The 24,789-nt window shown below is 42.0% G+C and overlaps 3 protein-coding genes across 3 annotated transcripts in view; 2 read left to right on the top strand and 1 right to left on the bottom strand.

The window, feature by feature from the left end:
• mnat1 (MNAT1 component of CDK activating kinase) overlaps nt 1-4,472 on the bottom strand; it is a 31,543-nt gene extending 27,071 nt beyond the window's left edge. The window contains exon 1 of the mRNA XM_034222109.1: nt 4,259-4,472. Within this exon, the coding sequence (XP_034078000.1) occupies nt 4,259-4,347 (89 nt within the window). The 5' untranslated portion in view covers nt 4,348-4,472. The remainder of the gene's footprint in view (nt 1-4,258) is intronic.
• A 1,508-nt stretch (nt 4,473-5,980) lies between these two features.
• On the top strand, nt 5,981-12,501 carry six4a (SIX homeobox 4a). The gene is made up of 3 exons (XM_034222485.1): nt 5,981-6,863; nt 8,578-9,272; nt 10,269-12,501. Exons 1-3 carry the CDS (start codon nt 6,139-6,141, stop codon nt 10,862-10,864), a joined length of 2,016 nt encoding a protein of 671 aa, XP_034078376.1. The 5' UTR covers nt 5,981-6,138; the 3' UTR covers nt 10,865-12,501.
• Nucleotides 12,502-18,294: 5,793 nt separating this feature from the next.
• LOC117550039 (homeobox protein six1b-like) lies at nt 18,295-20,594 on the top strand. The gene is given in 3 exon segments (XM_034222323.1): nt 18,295-18,947; nt 18,950-19,154; nt 19,905-20,594. Coding segments are annotated over 3 exon segments (852 nt in total). The 5' UTR covers nt 18,295-18,595; the 3' UTR covers nt 20,200-20,594.
• Nucleotides 20,595-24,789: the final 4,195 nt, after the last annotated feature.

Raw genomic sequence — 24,789 nt, 5'->3', positions numbered from 1 at the left:
TGTGATCTTGTACAAATAAAGCTTAGATTTGGAGTACTTTATAGAGAAGCGCAGTGGGCAGGGACCCATGTTTCAGAACGTTTTTCCCTGAGTCAATTTGAATTAAACAGCTTCGTAAATAAAATAATCATTTACAATGTCTCGCAGAAAAAATATGGGTCTGAAAAATGTAACCATGGACCAAAACTGCCTAATAAGAACCACAAGTTAGTAGACCAGAAGCTGAGGTGGGGACGATGTGAAGCTTTGTATAGGCAGCCATTGCAACACAATGTAAAGCGCGATATTTGGATGTATTTTACAGCAATGCCCCAAAGAACTTGTACTTGACTTCTCTCTCAAATAAAAAGCTGTACATAAGCATTTCTTTCCCAGACTAAGAAGAGAAGATCAATACCACTTTCTGGTGTCTGTCTTTAAGATATAAAGCTACAGCCAGTTTAGCAAAAAAAACTGGAAACAGCTAGCCTGTTCTGTCAAATGGGTAAAGAAGTGTGCCTCATAGCAGCCCTAAAGTTCATTAATGTATATATTGTATACCTTTTTTATTTGTGTAGCAAACCAAATTGAAAAAAACAAGCAGGGAGTTACACAGAGTTAGAGGTGCTGATAGGCAGAAGGTTAGACCTTTAGCTAAAGCCAGGCTAGCCGTATACGCCTTCTTCCAGTCTCTATGCTAAACTAGCCTGGCTTTAGCTAAGGTGGTATCCTCCTTCTCATTTAGATCTCAGCATTGAAAAACCAATCGAAGGTTATTTCCCAATTTGTTATTCATTTTTATAAATGTTTCAAGTTTACTCAGCCATCCTATGCCCTTCTGTGTCTTAAAAGTGACTATGGAGAAATATAAGATGCCTGAAAAACCTGTATAACTTTTGATCATTTTACAATAAACATGTACCAGGCTACAGGAACCAGCTTCTACTTAATGAGGTGTGTCTATCCTCTCTGCAGATGGTGGACCCCTCTAAACCCCCACTGGATGACCAAGCTACTATCGTCTGTGCCTGAGCTCAGTGTCAAATGCCAAAGGACATGGATATGGTGTCATTGTGCAAAAGTAATAAATAACACGCATCAAATGCCCCCAGTGACAGCGATACAAAATGTGCTGTGGTGGGGTTTAAATATAGATGCATGCTAAAGGTGGAGAAGCTCAACACTGCATCGCAACAGCCGCTCAACCAGGCCAAGGTAGAGTGAGTTGGGGAGCTAACGATTACATTCAGCTTTCATTATTCTATTGATTTCTAATTAATGGCATTATTAATAAATCTAATTAAGGGTTAGTTTACTATTTTAGAAGATACAGAGAATCATTCCCATCTCAGTTTACCAGAGCCCAAGGTGACAAATGTATTGTTCTGTCAAAGCCAGTCAGAAACGTAAAGGAATACAAATGTTATGAATATAATACAAAAACATTTAGGACGGATCCGATGTGGGCATTTTTGATTACATTGTAAAAAATGGTGTCGCTTCAGCACAAAGTTCGACATTAACCAACAACCTCAAAGTGAATAGAAAGGATGACTGGCATTCACATCCTCAACCATTAAAGATGTGTGTCTTTATATGTACTCAAGAGATGGTAATAATATGTAGTGAGAAGAATCTATAGGGACATCATGTATGAGATCTGTCTGCCTAATAAACAACTGTAAATATGAAATAGTATTAAATTGGAAATAGAAACTCACACTAGTTAGTCAGAAACCAAGCCCTGCAGTTGGTGCTGTGATGTATGTGCATCTATATATTTCCCTTCATAATCTCAGATTTGTCAGGCTTCCCTTTCTTTCTTATTTACTTTTTTCTGATAGAATTGTTGATGAAACCAAAAATTGGAAATCAGTAACTGTGAAATTGAAACACAGCGCTCAAGCTACAGTACAGGTTCCCATTGTATCAACCTCTCAGGAAACCCGCCAAATGACATCAGTGATGAAAATATTGATACAGTTTGAGAGAACAGCAGTTTCCAAGCAGTGCATTAATTCACTGTTGCACCGACTCTGAGGAACAAATCCAAGGTGACCCGGGCAAGGAGGACATCTCTCCAAATTGCTTCATTGCAGAATCATTTTTAATTTTCTGTGTATAGCCCCGCATCTAGACAGAGGGCTGAGTTATGAGCTCGCTGACCTGATGACAAAGCACGACCACTTCCTGATGGTACGGTCAATAAACAGACAGGGTCAAAAAGATGCTCTCATCAGGAAACCAGCGTCACTGGCTGCATGGGGCTCATAGAGAACATGTCCCCTTCCTTTTAATGACCAGGTTTAGAAACAGATGACAAGCTTAAATATTGGAAAATGCACAGCAGACAAGTTAACAGAGTACTGAGAGGAGGGTGACTTTTAAGTTTTGTAAATCAGATAAAAAAAGAAGAAGAAAATCAATACAAGTTTAAAATGTTGGCCTCTGGAAACTTTTGATGGGCATTTCTTTTGGTTATGTTTAAGTTTATGTATGGAGGTTGAAACGATTATGTTTACGTTGCATTTGAATGGCTTGGGCATCAGAGTATGCTCTTGGACTGACTTGTGTCTCTGCTTGTGACGATGATAGGATCCATTAGAACCAGCCTAAACATCTAAGATGAGTAATCAGTTTAGCACAAAACTCAAATGAGTTACAATATGATAGTGCGGTTCAGTACTAGTGCAGATAATGAGATTGTGTTTGTCCCTTTAAGATAGACCTCTGTATAATTGTGTGCTCCGTATGTGGATTAAAACTCATCCTCAGTTACTCTTCTCTCTGCCATCTTGAGCTCAGTGTACTTTCTATAAAAGGGGATATTTCAAAGGACTGACATCTCTTTCAAGTGAAACTCAACATGTATGATTCAATCACCAGTATCTTTTTGAAGACCTCTGAGGGGTTGGAATAAGCAGTGCAGGACAGGTGTCAACATGTACCAATACAGTGTTATAGGTGTATTAGCCTACTGATGACTAACTAGATTGACAGTTGTCATGCAGCACTATCGAGTATGGAAGAGGTCACAATCCAACATCTACACTGTGTCATATTGCCTTTTAAAGCTGGTATTTGTACTTTATACTTCTACTCCACTACATTTATTTGATGCTTACAGTTACTCTGTACACATATAAACACATGATATGCTGATCTGGCATAATGCAGTACTGTACTAATCTACACAGTATTTCAAGTAACTGAATTTGGTCCACGTTGACCAACTACAATACTAAAATGTTTTTGCCTGTTTAAAAATAGGTTGAAAATAAAAACCATAATAATATAATACTTTGAAAAGATCCATTCTGCATAACGTGTGCTTTTGCTTTTGATACTTAAGCTGATAATACTTATTTTAGAATATTCTGAAATGGGTCAATGTGCAGAATGAGTACTTTTACTTTATATACTCTATATGTTGATGCTAAAACTTTTGTACTTTTAAGTAACATTTTGAAATTAGGACTTTTACTTGTAATGGAGTAATTTAAGACAATAATAATTGTACTCTTACTGAAGTTAAGTATCTGAGTACTTCTTCAACACTCCTTCGTCCCACCTTAATCAGTCCAATTATAAAAGAGGATATAATGCAGTGATGTACTACTCATCTACACAGTTTTTCTAGTAACTACATTGTGACCACATTGACCAACTACAATACAACAATTCTTTTGCATGTTTAAAAACAGGATGAAATAATAACTATAATAATAATATAATACTTTGAAAAGATCCATTCTGCATCACGTGTACTTTTGCTTTTGATACTTAACATACATTTGGCTGATAATACTTATTTATAATATTCTGAAATGGGTCATCGTGCAGAATGAGTACTTTTACTTTCTGTATTCTAAATATATGTTGATGCTAATATTTTTGTACTTTTACTTAAGTAACATTTTGAAATCAGGGCTTTTACTTGTAATAGAGTATTTTAAGACAATAATGATTGTACTTTTACTTAGGTAAAGGATACGAGTACTTCTTCAACACTTCTTTCCCCCCCATCTTAATCAGTCCAATTATAAAAGAGCAAAACAAAGCGTTAGCTGTTAGCTCAAAGTATTTTTGCAAGTTAACAGCCAACCATTAAGATTTAAGAGAGGTTATAAAGCTTGAATAGTTTGAATAAATAAGACTTTACCGCTTGCTTTCGGACTTTCTTGTGTTAGTGCATGTGATTTCGCACAGTTTGAGGCAAACACTGGGGGTTTTAGCTTCACTCTGTGCCTTCCTCTAGCTGTCAGATGTAAATACTCACAGCGTGTGGCCGCAGACATTCACCATCAGCTTCAGCGACGGGTTCCTGTACTTGGTTGTTTTGCATCTCGGACACCCCTGGTCGTCCATTTCTGTTACTTCAACACAAATTTAGATAAAAAGATTGAGCAAAAAGTGTCTACAATTAGAATATCTCCTGTCAGTTTCTCGGCGGCGAACCGCTGTGTTACACAGAATGCGGTCCGACGAGAAACGCCATTAAGAAGAGAAGTTCCTCTTTAATGATAACCTCTACAGCAGCAGTGGTCACACTGTGGTGCCGGCCCACCCAGGGGTCCCTACGGACTCACAGGGGTTCTGAGGTAAAAAGCTGAGTGGTTTATTTTCACTTGTATTTAGAGAGAGTGGAAAAAAAGTGGATGTTTTGATTAAAGGTCTCACCGCCTTCTCTGTGCAGTTTCCTATAGCTTACACTCCCATATATTCCATGATCTAATGTAAGCCTGGACTGACACATAATTAAAACCAAAAATCTCTCCAGATGTTGCTCCCCAGGGCTTCTGACATCATGTCGTTTCTGGGTGTATGTGTAACGGTTTGGGGAAATAAGTCAACAAGAATGGTGGATAACTATACCATGATGTATTATCTTAAATAAACAATGCATGATGGAGACTGCAAATTCAAATTATAGTGATAAAAGAGTAACACTAACAGGCGTTTTTTTCAAAGGTTATAGCTCTGAACACTTATATTATATTACAATCATTAAAAGCCATGTGCTATATTGATTTATTGCCTATGTCTAAATGTCAGTTATTGATCACCAAATTAGGCTCCAGTGCCAAACAAGACTGGAGTTTATAATTTGTAGAATACATAAATTACCAATATTCCAGCTTTCGAATTAATGTAATCATTTTGAATACATTTCTGTTGAGTCTCTATCGACATAAAAGATAGCAGAATCGTGATTCAGGCATTAGCCAAGTGATAAAAGTCTTACTATTGCAGTAAACTGAAAGTGAGATTTAAAAAAAAAACAGACCTCTAATTAAAGAAAAAGGAGAAATTAAAATCCTTTTATTTCAAATTACTTGGAAGTTAGTGAGGTTTTCTTTGGTGTTCAAATAACTGCGATTCAAACTTGTATTTGGGGTAAACAACAAAATGGGTAATTCAGAAAATGCTCTTAATTTGCATTATTGCAGAGATGTTGGTTTATCACTTATATGCTATGTTCATGTAATTTCACCGGACTTTTCTATTAAAATCATTATGATGATGTTTGAGGGGCTTCTGACAAACTGGCAGTATACACTTTATCTCATTTACAATCAGCACCTTCAACTATTGATATCCAACAAATCCAGCCCCAGTGTCAAAGTCTGTTTTATGTTATTGTGAGTAATTTTAAATTGTCAAAATCATTTTAGTGTGATACAATGACTGACCATAGTCCCAGGATTTATTTCCCTTTGATTTTCCTCGATATATGAGAATACACATGTGTTGATGTGTTGATGTGTCCGCATTCAGCCAAGTCAGCTCCTGACAAAAGAGACAACAAGGATATCCCGTTCCCACGATCCCAATAGCACTCACCTTGCACAGGTGAGCCACGGGAATACGCTGCATTATATGACTGACAGCTAGAAACCTAACATTCGTGCCTGAATCCCGCTCGCTCCTCCCCTATGAGGCCCTCGACGGCCAATAGCGTGGCTCTCCTGCAGATAGATCCGAGTGCGTCTCTTTCCAGCTCCAGTGCCCGCAGAGTAAAAGTCACGTTGGAAGGAAAAGGGGAGATAGATATCTACTTACAGCTGCTGTCAGATATCCGATCGCATTCGCATGGCGAGGAGGTAACCTGATCGAGCTGGGAGGAGTGACTTTACCAGGGAAGGCTTGAACAAAAAAATGTCTTCTTCTTCTGCTGGAGAAGTCACAACAGCTAATGACATCAAGAGGGAAAATGTGAAGGAGTTGGAGAAGCGGGAGTGCATCAAGCTTGTGGCGCTGGACGCGGCGGATTTGTCCATGGAGCGCAACACGGACGCCGTGCGCACGGAGCTGTTGGTGAGCGCGGCTTCCTCTCTGGCTTTCTCCCCGGAGCAAGTGGCGTGTGTCTGCGAGGCTCTGCAGCAGGGAGGCAATGTGGACCGGCTGGCCAGGTTCTTGTGGTCCCTGCCGCAAAGTGACCTGCTCCGCGGCAACGAAAGCATCCTGAAAGCCCAAGCCCTCGTTGCGTACCACCAGGCTCGGTACCAGGAGCTGTACAGTATTCTGGAGAACCACAGTTTCAGTCCGTCCAACCACACCTTTCTGCAAGATCTGTGGTACAAAGCCCGGTACACCGAGGCGGAGAAGGCGAGGGGGAGACCCCTGGGCGCCGTGGACAAGTACAGGATCCGGAGAAAATACCCTCTCCCCAGGACTATCTGGGACGGCGAGGAGACTGTGTATTGTTTCAAGGAGAGGTCCCGGAACGCGCTGAAGGATCTGTATACCCAGAATAGGTACCCCTCGCCCGCCGAGAAAAGAAATCTCGCCAAGATTACAGGACTCTCCTTGACCCAGGTCAGCAACTGGTTCAAAAACAGGAGACAGAGAGACAGAAACCCGTCCGAGGCACAGTCAAAAAGGTGAGGAAACAAAAGGAACACATTTCATTCCCAAACTTTACAGAAAGGAAATTATTAAAATGGGTTCCGAGTGTGCGTAAAGTACGCATTAATACAAGTTTAATTTCAACAATATTGTAATAATTATAGGAAAGCTTTTTGGGGGAATGGCGCCCAGTGTACCACCACTCTTCACATACATTGACTGACAATAGTCAGAGTATTTAATAATTTCGCGTCGCACATATTTCAAGGACTTGAAAATGTGAGACATTACCACAAATAATAATGGATAATAAACCACAAAATGTGCGTAAAAGGTTTTGGAGCACGCTTTTAGTGTTTTGAAATATGAAGCGGTTGCCATTCAGATCCGGTTTCCAGTGTGTTGGTGCTAAGGGGCATGGAAACCATAAGCGACTAAATAGCATAGTAACCTCCACACTGACTGGACAGACACGAGACGCAGCTGCTGACTTGGAGGAAACAATTAACAAGTTACTTTTATAATTTGTTTTAATGTATTTTTAGTATTTGTGTGTGTCAGAGATTAATACACACAAACACAGTGCGTACACGTCCCAGCACATAAATCATTTTTCACTTTTTTCCCTCTCAGACCAAAGCAGATCTCAGAGCCTTCCTCAGCTCCTGCGTTTCCTTTTATAATCCTTCACACAAACAGGCAGATACGTAGTTCTTTCATGTTTCTCTTTCTCTGTGAACAAAGCTGACGCACACCTGGTGGAGGTGACCCCTCTCTCGTGCACACGCACGCACGACACACACACACACAACTACACTATTATAGATTCTCTTTTAGTAGCTACTAAAATACAAACAACATTTTATTATTCTATAAATTAACAACCTGTGGATATTTAGATATTATCTTTCCATGAAAGAGTGTGTGTGTGTGTGTGTGTGTGTGTGTGTGTGTGTGTGTGTGTGTGTGTGTGTGTGTGTGTGTGTGTGTGTGTGTGTGTGTGTGTGGTGTGTGTGTGTGTGTGTGGTGTGTGTGTGTGTGTGTGTGTGTGTGTGTGGTGTGTGTGTGTGTGTGTGTGTGTGTGTGTGTGTGTGTGTGTGTGTGTGTGTGAGAGAGATGGTAGGGGTGCAGCTGTTTGAATCAATCTTCTTTTTTTCTTTTTTAAACAGTCCTTCATTAACAAGTGTTACCAACTCCTTCTGTATAGTTTAAGACTTCATGGAAACAGCAATAATATGGATGGTCAATCAGAGCACCATTTTTTAGATTGGGAAAGAAATTGAAATAAATCCTCCATGCCATTTGTTTTGTCACGTCACCAGTGCTGGCAGTTTGTCACGCCAGAATTTATTGTGCCAAATGGTTGCACAGTTGTTGACGTTGGTGGGTTGTTGTCAGTGCAGCTCTCCATGAGGTAAGAGAGGGCTACACATTCACAAACACAGCCTGGACTTCAAAGCTGTAACACGGCAACAAATGTGACTGGGTGGGATGGAAATAAATCCCAATATGCCTTTACATCTTATTAAATTAAGTGCTTAAGAATGTGAACTCTTTGCTTAAAAACTAAATGCACACATCGGAGAAAAACTATTTATATTAATTTTATGAACATGTATATTTTCCAATCTGATGAAAAAAGGTATTCTGAAAATGTCATCATAAAGTCACATTATACCAATAGTGTACCACCATTCCTTATTTGTTTCCTTTGTTTTCTGACACTCCATTTGTCCTTTTTGTTTCCAGTGAATCTGATGGAAACCACAGCACAGAGGATGAGTCAAGCAAAGGCCAGGATGAGTTGTCTCCCCGGCCCCTCTCTAACTCCTCAGATGGGGTAATCACCCATGGGACCCTGCCCATTCAATCAGGGCCTATGGACAGTGGGGTGGTCATCCAACAGATCGGGGACATCAAGCTGCCTGCTGGATCAAACGGTGGCAGTCTCTACAACGGAAGTCTGGTCACCAGTAACAACGGCGTGTTTCACAACGGTGGCTCGTCTTACCTTCACACGCCTGGAAACATCCTCTTCAACGGGCTCAATCTGGGCATCCAGCCACTGGCCTTCAACCCTCTGAGGCCATCTGGGGGGGTGCTGCTGGGGGGCTCGGGTATGGACATGCAGATGCAGACTGGGCAGGAGAAGGGACTGGGCAGCTCTGCGGAGGACTCGGCCCTGCAGTACGCCTCCTACTCGGGCTGTGTGAACGGATCAGAGGTGAAGCTGGAGGGGGTCCACACCATGGCTGCTCAGAACGGGGGCTCCTCCGTGCTTACGTACAGCTCCTCGTCAGGGGCGCTGCAGCTGGGGGGCTACAGCCTGATCCAGGTACCAAGCGGAGTCTCTGACAGCGATGGCAGCTCATTACTCAACAGCGACGTAGGTCTTCCTCCACTGCAGCTCTCTTCCGGCTCATCTTCCTCAGCAATCACACAAGGTGGGTTCTGAACAGAAATGGCATTCAATTGGAAATCATTTTATGGTCTGAAATGGAGTCTTACCATTTAATGAATCAGAGGCTTTCATTGTGTTTCCCCTTTTTTAAGTTAAGTTAATTCATTCTTTGCTATAATGTAATGCCGGTATGTAGAAGTGTTGAGCACCAGGAAAAGACAGAATTGAGATCTATAAAACCAAAATCCATCCATAGTCTCCTTAACTATTATATCAAATATACAGTAGATGTTATACACTTATATTTTGCAGCTTGACAGCCGATATGTGGGGCCATTTGACCTCCTTAAATGTTCCAGTGCATGCTGTACGTCCCTGGTAGTTTGTCAACAGGTTTCCACTACGTCCACCCAATATATCTGAGCTGTTTTATTCTTGGCTTGTCTGTTTTTGGACTGTAGCCCGAAGGGCCGATACTACACATAACACAGAGCAGAAGTAACAGGGCAGGGCCACACACACACACACACACACACACACACACACACACACACACACACACACACACACACACACACACACACACATAGAAGAAGGTGGTCCTTTGAAAACCCAAGAGATGAATAAAAACAAGCTCTGAAGTCGCCATCACTCATCATCATTGCACTCTTGATCTGCAGAGCAGGGAGGAGGGGAAATATGTTTCACACAATCAGAGGCCATGAAACGCGCTAACAGGGAATACGCCATTACAGCACTTAGTTTGACAAAAAGCAGAGAATCTACAGCAGGATGAATAATAAGGAAAACAGAAAATTGCAGCTTGCTGTTGAGCCCTGGCAGGCTTTTGCACTCGTTCCCTGGGGCACCGCAGGGTCGAGCTTAAGGAGCACAAAGTGTGTGAGACACACAACAGCAATTTTGGGGCCAAGGCCTGCTGTAAATGAAACGTATAATTCTGTGAGGAATGGGGAGGGGATTGGGAATGGGATCCAAATGGAGGAACTGCATGTATTGATACAGTGTTGTATTTCCACAGGTACCATGTCTCTGAACAATGTAGCGGTGCGTTCCCCCAGCAACGACTCCTTCCAGCAGCAGGACAAGCTGGCCATGACGTCCCTGCACCACAGCACAGTCCTCTACAGCATGGGCAATGCCGGCCAGACGTCCATCAAGAAGGAGCCTCTGGAGGGAGGCGTGTACTCCTCCTATCACCACGGCCTCCACCTGGACGCTAGCGGTCAGCTCAGCTACACCACCCCAAATTCAGAGGAGGTTCCGTCCAGCCGAGGTCCCGCCTCCAGCACCGACGTCTCCGCAGTCAGCTCGTCCAGCCCTGAGCCAGAGGTCTACACCACCCTCACCGTCAGCACGCCGCTGATGGCCCACCAAACGGACCACAGCAGCCACCACCTCCACCCCTCAGAGTACCTCGGGGGCCACGAGATCCGGGGCCACCTGATGGGCTCCGGTATGAACAACAACTACATGAACCTTTCCGATAACAAGGTGGGCTCGGGAGGTGTGAGTGAGATGGTGCGAGCGATGTGTGGGGAGATGGAGGCTGTGGAAGGGAAGGAGCTAGCCAAACTACAGACAGTGCAGATGGAGGAGGACATGGCTGACCTTTGACCTCTCGCAGGAGCACTCTGCCCAAACAGTGATATGGTGAAACTTTTTACTTTTGTGTGCGAGTGAGTGTGTGAGTTCCTTTTATTTTTTTTTACCATTCATTTCCTTTAAATGTTAAATTATTTGTGTTCATTGAACTTTTACAATGCACTCTAGTGAGAGCTTATCCCTGTGGGTGGGCTTTTTGAGTTGATCATTAAAATTAAAAAAAAGTCTAGGACATTAAAAGCCCCGTTCATAAGATGAAACATTACGACTGTTACGTGCTAACCGAAGAAGAAGAAGTGGTTGTATGTGTTGGAGCCGTGTTTAAATGTTCATTTTTTATAGACAACACCTGCTACTTCCTGTTGAGTGGATTTGATCTGCAGAAGCAGGTGCTGGAATGCCTCGAGTCATGTGACCGGGATGCTCCTCCAAACTAAATGCGTCATATGGGTCAAACCAAAAAGGTCATTCAGTAGGGGGAAGAGGGAGAGAGCCTCTGTGAAAACGCTCAGTCAAACAGCTTCACTTAAGGACTGCACACATACCGAGAATAGGTCAATAAACACATAAAGCTACTGATTAAGGAAAAAAGTGTCCTTCAATTATCACTTATCTTAATGCCTCTTATGTCCCCTTCAAAACCTTGTTTTTGTGCTTTATACCATACCAAATGAACTAGGAGTCTTGGAGTTAAAACACATGTGCCTTTCTGCTACTTAAATATAAACAATGGCATAGGTCTGTTTTGGCATTTGCACTACCATGATGGCATTACAATGTAACACGTTTCAAACAGCCTTCATGTTGGAGGGTTTGAACACCTCAACAAATGCACACTATTTCAGTAATGACTCATATTTCAAGCCTCGTCGTCAACCTGTGAGGCCATGATGTGAATTATGATCTCGAGGTTGTTCATCGTATGTTTATAATGCTGCAACTCATTGTATGTTAACTAGATGTGATGATGCTATACTATATCCTGTTTCATTTGATGTGTCTCTCCAAATGTCAGTAATCATTAATGATATTTTTCTATAAAGGGATTGTAATAATCTCTCTTTGCATGGCGTCATAATGTTTTGGACACTAGTGCCTTTTACTTTTGTTTCCTGAAAAACACTGAAAGTGAGCTCGGTCGTAGCTCTTGCGTTGGCGTGCCGGCAGTGACATTGCAGCCTCAGAGATTTACCACCGCCGCCGCTGTCACTGGCACATTTGTTGGGTGTCAGTCTCGGGAAAGACAAGAGAATGTGGAGCCCATTTGTCAAGTGTGTCCAGTGCTTTTCACAACAGGGGCCTAATTCCTCGCTGTCATACGTGACCATAACAGCACATGTCAGCCTCATAGCCAACTCACACCATGCACATCTATCAGTGCGTCACACATCTTTATACAAGTGGACTAGAAATACCTTTTCTCCGTCAAGATCTATGACACAATCCCATCAATTTGAATGGCCTTTCAATGAAAGTATCCTCAGTGCTTTAATGTCATATACCAAAAATGAGTTGTGGGCAAATAGTTCAACTGATGGTCATTTGTTTTTTTTAATCCTAGTTTGAATTATATGTTTGTTATCTGAAATTATGTGAATGTATTTTTCTAAATCTACATACTGCAATAAAAGTTTATATTTATAAAAACATAAAACAGATTTTTTTGTATCTTGTATCTTCAAGATGTTAAAATTAAGGAATAATCTCTGAGAGTTTTGAATATTTTAGGCTCACAATATGTCTGTAATAAATGTAAGTTCACGCCAGACAGAAAGCATATGTCCTCCCAACGTTTAAGAGTCCTATGTAGCCAAACTGCGGATCGGGGGGGGAAAGTGGCATGCAGTAATCCAGCGGGCCTGGTGCTGCTCTCTGCAAACCTGCAGTGATCGTTTGCACATGCCTGGCAACCTGGAGTTCATTAGCCCTCCTTTTCTCATCTCAGCCCCTGTAATTCAAATAAACAGCAATGAGATTTCCAGAGGTAAAGCTCCTTTTGGGTGGGGGGTCTGCAGCTCCCCACAGCTCAGTCCAATGGCCTTTTCCCCGAGCGAAGGCCGAACAACCCCCCCACAACTTCAACATGTGGAAGAATGAATCTAAGTAGCTGTCACTCACAGACACTGAGCCTCTATCCAAAAAAAAAAGAGCCTGAACTCCTCTCAAGGCTTGAGGGGATTCTCCCTAAATTCATGAATTTTCAACCCTATGCTTGTTCACTCAGTGGGCACCCAACCAAACCAGCAACGAGAGATAAGATGGAGACATGGTTTGACAAATGGCTGAACAGCATGGGGATTTTATTTTATTCACAGCGTGTCTGTGGTGGATTATAGGAGTTGTCCTCTCAGCGGATCCTGGCTGGAGAAGTTATATATGATCTAAGTGATGACCTAAATAAACAGAGGCTGTTTGTCTGTGCTCACTGTTGAGGCACAGAGAGAGAGAAGAAAAATGGGAGAGTCTAGCGGGAAAGGGAGGGAGAGGTAGCTACCCGGGATAAAGTTACCTGTGCACAGGTGACCTCGTCGCCATGGGCAGTGGATTAGCTGATTGTTAGGTATCAGGTAACTCCTCCTGTAATATTGAAGAGGGTGAAAACAGCTTTGTTGGAGCCCAGAACAATATCCCATTCGCAGCATGGTCCGTGGGTCTCACGGGGAGGGGGCCACAGAAAACTCCAAATTCCACCTTTTGTATTGTGCCTATAAATTAGACAGGAAAGGAACACAATTGTTCCCTCACAGAAGATGTGTTGTGCATTTTTCATGAGGACTGCTGGTTGTTGAATTTTACATTTTAACTGCTCCCCTTCATGTGGGAATATCAGGATCCCCGTATCTAAATAGTAGTGGATCATTTTGTCCACAATTTCAAATATGCAATGTAAAACTTACTTGGGTGTGCAATAAAAAATGGGGGAACTCCCCCAGAACTCTGGCCTTATTAAAAACACTGACCTATGATCTTTCAGATGGTTTCAAAGCTGACATTTAATGCGGCGCAGCAGACTGCAAGCCATATGTAACATGACCTGGGGAGCATGGTACTCCACTGCTCCACGTCCCACTAATGAGAGGGCAGGGGTCAGCGGGTACCAGCCTGCTGCAAAGACCCACCACTACTGGCCAAGGCATGAGAGGACTTCTCCCTCCTGGCAGAAACTAAATCTGCCCCTGGCTCTTGTTGGGTTGTGGAAAGTAGGTGGTGTTTATGAACTAGTAGGAATACATGTCCTCAAGCCTTGTTGCTTTTTCTCTTACCTCCACTTAAAATAATTGGGTTGTTGCTTGGCAGGGTAAAAGGTATGTGCACTTCATCACCCGGTGTGGGAAAGATGCAACCAGCATGATTCACTGGTTTCCTTAGGACTGCAAGGAAAGAAAGCACAAGTCAGTTTTGAGAGTGCATTGGTGAATGTGACACTCACACAGAGGCAGCAGCTGGGGGGCAGCATCAGGTCCACATCCACAGCATTTCCCAAAGAGCAAAACAGCACTTTGTAACAGGAGCAGCAGCAGATGAGGCCTGCCATGATCAGTGGAGATCACGCACACACACCTGCTGCTCAACGGCCTGCTATAACTTTGTCATTTGCTAAAACACATGCATCCTCCGAGGAGTAACATCCTGACTTGTATGATAGCACTGTCATGGCGCCCCCTCCCTGCCAGAAGGCTCACATGGTATAGCGAGTCGCGACACATCCCATTTTAATCCTTCCTTTTGTTTGTTTATGTGTTTGTTTTACCGCCTTATTTGTTTACTTACTACAGCCCTGCAGCTTAAAAAAAGAGAGAATTGTCCTAATCATCTGTATGCCCGGGGCGTGTTTACCGAGCAGAGCACTGTAAAAGCCGAGGCCGTAATTGCATATTTGTGAAGGTGGTCCTCTGAGGAAATGCGTAATGATTTTGATGGGGGGCTAACCCCAGTGCACTTGTACCAGGTCTAATTTTCCAACATGACAGGAAACTCTGTTAAGCTGATAATTGCAGCTCCAATTTCATTTAACTCACTCATGTCAACAGTTGTGTTTTGTTTTGAGAGAAGGAGCTGCTTTTTTTCTCACTGCCTTTCACCTCACAGAATAAAGCGCTTTAGTTCTTAATTAAATGCACACATTTAGGACATCTTGGAATAACCAGAAACGTAACACCAATCGTTTACTATTGATACGATTTTACAATCTGTCAATAAATGTGCAGTTAGTCAAATTATTATTTTTGTGATTTAATTAGGCTATGTCTATAAGGAAACAAAAATAAAATAAATGTACCTCTTGTGTACGAATGCTTTAAACAATCTTGACTTAAAGGAAGACGCTGCGTTGTTCATTTTGTTGATTGGATAAATAAATAAATGTTCACTAGGCTATGTTGTTTCAGTGCAGTAAGAGGACACCCTTAAGATGTCACCAAAATCCCTCCCGGAAAAAAACCCTAAGGACCAAATCAGACATTTTTCACTTAATTTAAACAGTATCAGCTTTGTTCCAGTCGATACAGCTGAAATAGCACTTTGGATTTAGATAGAGTGAAAACCATCTGTTCATTGAGCCAGTGGTCGGTTCACTTCTCAAAAAAATAAACTCTCTCCAATAGGAAACACTGGCTTTTCTGATGATGACATTTTTATGAAGTGTTTTCTGGTGTTTTGAGTTGGGACTTTTCTTTTCTGTCGTTTTGTCCCACAGGACCGGAGTCACCGTGACTTTTCATTCGTTTTCCCAGTAATGTAGGGTGTAACAAATTCCTATAATACAGCTATTTTCATAAATCAGTAATCAATAAATCGTTTTCACCTCAAAACTGCTATCATCATGAGGTAGCATAACGTAACAAGCAGAGGGCCACATTTCTCTGAGGCTACCTCCATTAAATCAGTTTATTGAGAAATGGCAAAAAGTTTATTTTTCTCCTGGTGAATACAGTGTGACTCATTTTGGTTTTCCGGAAAGGCATTGACTAAAACTTGGAGCATCCATCCGTGATATTTAACAGCCCCGAGCGTCCAGGAGAGGCAGGCAGATTCAATGCGTTTTATAGGGTAAAAGACGAGTTTCGCGTAAAGAAAATAACGAGAATAAAGACTCCCTGGCCCACTATGAGAGGAGGAACGAGTGATAGCCTACCTAAGTATTGCATTACTTCTCGGGGTTTGAGGAGCCCATGCAGCCCTGGCCGTGTAAGAGGCGGAGAGTCCACATCTTGAAATAATCTCGCCCCCCGGGCTGCTCGGGTTAAAGGAGGAGGCGCGGCGCAATGTGGTAGAGATATTAGAGAAACCCGAGAGCCGCTCATCAGACAGCTCATTTACTGAAGCTCTGAGGTTTTACACACAGCCGAGTGCTGCTGGACCCCGGCCTCAAGTGGCCTGAGAGCCTGTGTGTCCACTGAAGACAGTCCAGCAGTCAATCACAGCAGATTCGTCATGTTTAGGCAATATGGCACGATGGCCTTGCCGCACAATAACATGAGAATTAGCTGTTTTAAAATCTACTTTCATTCATTTTAAATTATATATTTTTTTCATCAAACATAAATTATATTTGTATTCAGTATTATACAAAAAAAAATCTATTTATTGCGTTTATTGCAGGCTGATGACACTGTTAAAGATATTGCTGAAAATCATTATAATAACTCTAAAACTTCAGGCATTGTAGGATGCAACTATAGCTTTAAGTGTGATGGATCCAATAATGTGATATTTCCTCCAGACAAACTGTAATTACAGTGCATTAATTCAGGCAGAAAATAGCTTGCAGTATCTGATAAATACTCAAATAAACCATGCAAAAAATGATGGTGGTGATAACGTTAAACTGCAGTGTTGTTTTAATTTACACTTACAAAAATAAGCATACTCAACGGCCTGACCCAACCTGATTCAGTCATTATTAATTAAACCTTATTTTTCAGTAACATATGCCAACATTCTCTAATATGGGATAATATGTTGTGATTATGTTGTAGCCTATTTGGGATTCCTGTTTTTTCGCAAGACAATGTAGGGAATAAAAGGTTTTCCAGAGTGGAGCTGTTTACAACTGATCTCTGTTATTTCAGCTGTCTGTCGCCACAAAAACACGTTCAAAGCATTTTGGCTTTATAATAAAAAAACATTTTAAAAGGAGGTCATCTTCTCAAAACGTTTTAAGTGAGTTTGTTAAGTTAAATCATATTTTCTAGGTCAAATCGTGTTCCATAAACTAAGGGAGTCTAGTTTCAGACGCTGCAGATAAAGAAATGTGATCTATACGGCTCGAACCAACAACTGCACCACCAAGAACCAGTGTGGCAGAGAACTCATTTACTAATGGATTGGTTTAGTGTTTCACCCCACAGAAAACACTGGAGCCAGTGCGGTGCCCGTCTAATCCCTGAAATATAAATGTAGACTACAGGCTGGAAGGAGCTCTTCAAAAACACGTGACGAAAATAAATAAATAAATAAACCACAACAACAAATTAAAGAAGGAGGGAGGTCTGTGAAATATGTCCAGTATTTAATATTCATTTAAAAATCTACAAACAAAAATAAAGAAAAGTGTCTGTATAAAATCAAAACTCTCACTTATTAAATTCCAGCTTGACATATCTCAATTTATTTTACGCATTAAAACGAGTGTGAAGGGTGCTGAATATGTGCATGTTTGTCTGTTATTTACAATCTTAAACACACAAAAGCACGCACTCAGACGCGCACACAAGCACACACACTTTAAGTGCTGATTTCCGTTTCCTACTGGTGGTCTATATGTCCCGTAGCACGTTTGGCAGGTAGTTTAGATTTTCTCGTATAAAAAGGCGTGCGTAATGGCACAAATGGACCCAACAAACATGGGCACTTATTAGATTATATCACCTCATAAAATAAACGGCCTCGGTAATTAATAGAGTATGAAAGGTGAGGATACAACAAAAGTGTTAAATCTGCATGTAATTAAGGTGGGGGGCGTCAACCCTGATCAGCTGTGACGGTAAATAAACCTCCAGTTTAAAGAAGAAAACATAAATCAAGATTCATATTTTGTTATGTTGAAATTAAAACAATTCTGCAGACAACAATCATTGATTGATTATGTAATTGATTTTAAGTGTTTCAGCCCATAAACTGGATACACTTTCCTTTACAGATAAAAAGCATGGTGTTGTTGTGGCTTCACCCTCCACTGGCTGTGATTACTGATAACGTTTGGAGATGCAGTGTGTGGTTTTGAACCACCAGGGAAATCTGGAAGCCTATATAGTTGCCAGCATTACAGAGGATGTATATTCAGAACATGTTAATAAGGCTTTTTAAGAGGTCTGTAATAATTGATTAGTGTTTAGGTGCTGTGCTCCCTGAGCTGCAGCGGCAGAGGGACTGTGGGGGCGGGAGGTGGGAGCGCTCCTATTTCAGCCCCTGACGCACTGCCTCTGGGGAGGAAACGGAGCTGCAAACTCAGTCCTGCTCTGCTGTACACGGTGCAGGGCAGAGGGAGAGCCAATCACCGAAACGCACAGGCTCCCTTTAAGCCTGACATATCTCCAACAGGAACAAATTGTCCCAACAATCAACATCCCAATCTGCTGCGCGCATCAGGGGCTGTAGTGGAGAGGATCGCCTATAGGCCTGAGCTGCGCGGACGGATCGCGCTGGATTGCATCGCGACCAGAAACTATAAACACTGAGAAATAAACGACAGCTATCGTGTTGGATACCAACGTTTTGGGCGGAGGCGCAAGCTCGGACATCATGTCTATATTGCCGTCATTCGGGTTTACGCAGGAGCAAGTGGCGTGCGTTTGCGAGGTGTTGCAGCAGGGAGGGAACCTGGAGAGGCTCGGCCGCTTCCTGTGGTCCCTGCCGGCTTGCGATCACCTCCACAAGAACGAAAGCGTCCTCAAAGCCAAGGCAGTGGTGGCTTTTCATCGGGGGAACTTCAGAGAGCTTTACAAGCTCCTAGAAAGCCACCAGTTTTCTCCGCACAACCACCCAAAGCTGCAGCAGCTCTGGCTCAAGGCGCACTACGTGGAGGCGGAGAAGCTGCGCGGACGGCCGCTCGGAGCTGTAGGGAAGTACCGGGTGCGGAGGAAATTCCCGCTTCCCGCACGATATGGGACGGCGAGGAGACCAGCTACTGCTTTAAAGAGAAGTCCCGGGGAGTCCTGAGAGAGTGGTACACGCACAACCCCTACCCTTCCCCGCGGGAAAAGAGAGAGCTGGCCGAGGCCACAGGACTGACCACCACGCAGGTCAGCAACTGGTTCAAAAACAGACGGCAGCGAGACAGAGCCGCAGAGGCGAAGGAGAGGTACGTGATACAGCCTCCGTGCTGCATGGAATAAATAGACAAATATATTATCATTGTTTGCATGTTTTAAGACAAAAAATAAGGCTTGAGTTGGAATTAAATATTTACAAAATGTGGCTTAAAGCAGCAAAAGGTTCAGAAAGTGCAGGAATCGCAGTGTTCATATTTCTGACGCAAGAAAGGCAAACGATTGTATTTCTGATAATAACATCTTTGAACTTTTTTAAAAATGTGGTTGTTACGCCTATATATTGCTTACATTTGATTTTTCCTGATGACAATAATTGTGAGTAAACAGAAGCTTGTTGTTTACAAATGTTTGGCTTTCTCCTGATTTCAGTCTGAATGATAACATAAACCTTTTAAAACATTAGGAAAGGGGATAACATTGTGTGTGATAATGTTTGAAAAATACAAAAAGCTACGTGACATTTTGTGAACTTTTCACGTTTGAAAGGTTAAACTAGGTTACAGTGGAGTAAATTAAGGCACACAACACGTGATTTAAAGTTGCCGGGAACATCAACAGGAAGAGAAATAAACGTGTTCAAAACACATTTACAGAGAAGTTCAATAACTAAACTTCCTCCTTTATTAGTTTAACTTCAATGGTTACGCCTATTATGTTTTGGTGTGAATACAACAACAATTATGAATTATTTTTTGTTTTGTTGTCATCAACGGATTTAATGCTATTTTCCAAAACTGAGCGTTTTTTTTCTTCTAATTTCTCCTTGTTGTCATATTCAGGGAGAACAGTGAAAACAGCAACGCAGGCGGCAACAAACAGAACCAGCTGTCCCCGCTGGACGGAGGAAAGTCTCTCATGTCCAGTTCGGAGGACGAGTTTTCTCCACCCCAGAGCCCCGACCCGAACTCAGCGCTTATGCTTCAGGGCAACATGAACCACCCCGGGGCCTCCGCGTACCCCATGTCCGGCCTGGGGCCCCCACAGCCGGTGCACAGCATGCACGGACACCCGCACCAACTGCAGGACTCCTTGTTGGGACCTCTAACCTCCAGCCTTGTGGATTTGGGCTCTTAAAGAGGCTGCCAGATTATTTTATTTTACAACAACAGAAAGAAAGAGGACTGATAAGTGTATCAGATTGATGTATGAAATAACACTATAGTAGCTACCTTATAATATAGACTGACTTGTCTGTCGTTCAATTTGGTTAGGACAAAATTCCTTTTATGCGCTTAAACTGTATATCCCCACTGACAGGAGCATTTTCGTCTCCTGCACACGAAAACATACAAACAGGACCTGTCTGAAACTCTTAACTCGACGAGACACTTAACTGGACTGCCCATTTGCTTAATTTATGATATTTTGTTGATATAAAAGGATTATAGCAACATCCTGCGATGGAAACTAAGAGGTAACGTTTTCATTAGTCGTGGTAATTAGTTTCCAATAAAACAAAAGTAATACAATTGTCTCTGTGTTATTTGTGTATTTAGAGAAAAAATAGACATTAATTTAATTCTATATTATAGTGTTTCAGCATATGCAAAACAAATTAATCTGGACTATCTTTATTGTAACTATTTGGGAAGTGGTGAAAATCAGGTTAAATATTTGTTTCACAATTGTTGTTAACCTGTACAATTAGGCTTTATTTATGCCTGCTGCTTAGAATGAGTAAATACATGGAAAATGACAAACAATTATAATACGCTGGAGAGATATCAAACATAATGTGAGTAATTTTGTGTCAAATATTAAAACCTGCTCCACGGGTTCTTTGGGCTTTTAACAATAATAATGCTAATTCAAATCATATATTTCAAACACAGAGTCATAAAGGGAAATGTAATTATACAAACGTGAGTCATCATGAGCAGCTGTCTGTCAGGAGGCTGTTGTGCGCAGGAACCAGCGTTGGTCCCTTTGATTGTCTGCTCTGTAATATGATGACTGAAGGAGAAAGGATTTTTTTTTTTTCCTTTTTCGTCATTTCTAGCCCGAGTGCTGCGGATCATTGGCTTTTTGTTGCCGTGTTTTCTTTACACTCTACGAGAGTTTGCTCTGTCGGTTCCGGGCCATGGGAAAGAGCCACCACTCAACCTCTTATACAAACTCTGGATATTCAAACATCCCATATGAAAAACGTAATTGCCTGATGAAATCAATATAGATACCCTACAAACAAAACAAATATTAGTGGCTCAAATAAGAGACATTTAATTTCTTAAATAAAATAAGACTATTAGCAGACACTCCCACTCATAGGGGTCATAATAATAATTTCCATAATAAACAACAACAATGTTCTACTCATAATAATAAATAAAAGGGACTATATTTGTAGCAATATGAGAATATGTTGGCCTGAGAGCAGGAATCTGGTGAGGGCAGCTCTCCTGTCCCCCACCCCCACCCCCCACTCCTCTTTGGGCTCATGTCAGGGTAAATTGTTTTGAGCAGAGAGCACAGAGGATTTCCTGAGCATAATCTGAAACAGTCGCTGCTAGCATTACTGCCTGATTGCGAAGATTGCAGGGCTGCAGGGCTGCAACGCCCGGCTTCATGGAGGGACCTTGAGGTATTCTGCATCCCGGAGGCCTCCCTCCCTCTGCCTGTCTCTCCCCCTCTGATCCCCTCAGGTCTACTAACAACACCGGGGCTGTGCTCCCCATATATCACCTACAGAGATCCATATGGTTGTGCTTGAGCGATGTGTCTGTCTGAATGTCCTCAGCAGACCTTCCATCATCAGGCTCTTTGGTCAGTGTTTCTCCTTTTTACATTTGTATTCTATGTGATGAGAAAAGCATGGAGTTAATTTACTTGAGTACAATTAGAAATGCCACATATTCTTGTCAATAAGAAAAAGTTCTGCCTTCAACATTTGACCTTAAAATAGTACAGATGTATTCTCAGCCAAATACATTTACAGTATTACACAGAAAATCCCCTGTCTTTATTTATTATCATGCTAGTGGACCATTAAGGCAAATTAAAGCAAATGTAAGCTTATTTATGTTCATATTGAGCAATCCATTAATTATGTTCTGAAAAGAGTAAGATGTAGTGCAGTATCTATGGTCAGATTTCCCTTAAAACTGTAGCGCAGTAAGAGTGTAAAGTAGCATAAAATGAAAATACTAAAACAACAAAAAAACACCATAATCTGAACATTTCACTGAAAGCCCCTGAAAATGTGTTTTTAAAGCAGTTTTTTTTTTTTAAATGTATGAAAAGTCACAAATATGTGTCTTACTAAAATAAATTAAAGTTACGAACATTTCAGTTGGTATTATTTATAAAGCATTTCAAACTCAAAAGCTCCTTATTTGCGTCACCAGGAACGTGTGGTTTGATCAGATGTGAATGACAGCGACCTGCAAACCGAAGTAAACAACTAAATCAGATGTTGATTTAAATGTTGCTGAATCTTGATTGGAAAAAGAAATATGTGAGATCCTTTTTTTTCCACACAATCCCAGCCACTTCAAACCTTGAGACAAAAGCTAAAATAATCCTGAGTCATGAGAACAAAAAAATTCAACTAAAGCAAAAAAGAGTTTTCTCATCATCACTCACGTGCGAAGCTGGTGTTTTTAGGGCTTTTAGGTTTGCTACTAAAGAGATGTGCGTAGTTACTTCATTCGATTATATTTAAACTTCACTGACAATATCTAGAATTTAATTTTAAAATGTCAACTTCAACGTGATGTGTGTTCTTACAAAATGATTCCTGGGTAAAGAAAAAATAATAAAACAAACTATATAGATAAAAATAACAATTTATATTTAACTTTACTTTAAAAGCAGTCACAGAAAAGTGGATTAATTCAATGCACTAATGGTCTTTGTTGTAGTATATTAAGATATAAATGTGTATTATAAAAGCCTTCAGTAATACCCATAGAGCAGAGGTCAGCAGAGAGCAAAATGTTCCGCAGATGAGATATAATTCTGACCAATCACAGCACATGTCCCTGGCACACTGTGTGGCTAAATATTCACAAATTAACAAACAGGTGATCACAAAGCCACAGGAGCGACTCCTCATACCTGTTAATCTAATGACAACATGTCCGGCAGGGTACACACACAGCGAGGATTAAACCGGCTCTGTGCCACACGACAGAGGGAGGCTATAGAGTCACCTTCAGGATGTGCAAGAGACTCAAATCAATCCAACACGGAAACTCTGACATTGCCTTTAATCACGTTTGAATCCCTTGCTTCCGAATCCGGAGGGACAGCGTCTGCAGCCACAAACTGTCTGCTGCATCAGCCTCTCAGAGATGTGGTAGGCGTGCTGCGGCCGATAGACTACATGACAAAAGCTGGAGGTAACGTCAGTATAAAAAGCAGGCCAGCAACAACAGCTGCTGATGGCAAACAGAGTCCGAGTCATCAAAAGGGCATTTCATTTCTCACAGTCGTAAGTGGCAGTGGCTCTAAATCAACAGCAGGAAGGGCCCTGACGTGTGCAAATAAACATGGAGAGTAGCCTGCATGAGCCTCAGCTGACTTCATGTTTTCTCTGGCATCAGAGTGAGTGTGCATCTCGTATAAGGACAACATCAGAAGATGAGGAACTTTTGCTCGAGTTGCCTTTCATGGTCTAATGCATGCAGGTAGCGTTGCCCCACATGGGAGGAGGGTGTGAGCCAGGTATCCATAACCACAGGCTGTATGAGGGGTGTGTGTCAGAGAAGGGGGGAGACGAGGGAGAGAAGGGAGCGGGGGGCAGGCGGGTGAATGAGGGACAAAAGGATCTTTTCAGGTCTGCCTCAGAGGGGCGGGGGTGGCGGTGGGGTAGAGAGATTTTCTTACCAATGATGCATGGATCTGACCAATGTTCCTGCCTGGACGTAGCCAGAGGCAGAGTGTGTGTGTGTGGTGTGTGTGTGTGTGTGTGGTGTGTGTGTGTGTGTGTGTGTGTGTGTGTGTGTGTGTGTGTGTGTGTGTGTGTGTGTGTGGGGTGTGTGTGTGTGTGTTGTGTGTGTGTGTGTGTGGTGTGTGTGTGTGTGTGTGTGTGTGTGTGTGTGTGTGTGTGTGTGTGTGTGTGTGTGTGTGTGTTGTGTGTGTGGTGTGTGGTGTGTGTGTGTGTGTGTGTGTGAATCTTAGAATATATAACTGATTAGAGTAAAACATTATCTGGATGGCAGTGGCAGGCGTCTGCTATGTTTCTATGACATAAGTGTACAGAGATCAGAGAGATTATGCTACTCCGCACTACGAAATGTTAATTATGCTGATGTGGAAGCTGCGAGCCAAAAAGTAGGAAGCCTTTCGTCCAACAGGAAGCTCTTATGTGACAGAGCTGAAAGAAATATTTATCTCTTCCTTCCAGTGGGATGAGTGATGCATGACCCTGGGTTCAGACACGAGGAGGAGGAGGAGGAGGAGACTCTGGAGTCGATTCCTAACTATTAGGGTGTTAAGTAGCATGTTGTATGTCAAATGAAGGACAGCATCATATATTACCTGATGAAAGGGGGGAGTTTTTTAATATGTTACAGGAGGAAAAGACAAAAGGACAAGATAAGACGTGTGTGTAATGTCTACGAAAGAAAAAAGAAATTGCCAGAAGGCTCAGCTCACATAACAAACTCTTCCAGAGACAAAACCCGGCTCTGGTTGCTGAGAATCAGATATGTATATTTTTGG

The sequence above is a fragment of the Gymnodraco acuticeps genome, unplaced genomic scaffold (genome assembly GCF_902827175.1).
Source record: "Gymnodraco acuticeps unplaced genomic scaffold, fGymAcu1.1, whole genome shotgun sequence".
NCBI classification, from domain to species: domain Eukaryota; kingdom Metazoa; phylum Chordata; class Actinopteri; order Perciformes; family Bathydraconidae; genus Gymnodraco; species Gymnodraco acuticeps.
This window is presented reverse-complemented; position numbering and strand designations above follow the sequence as displayed.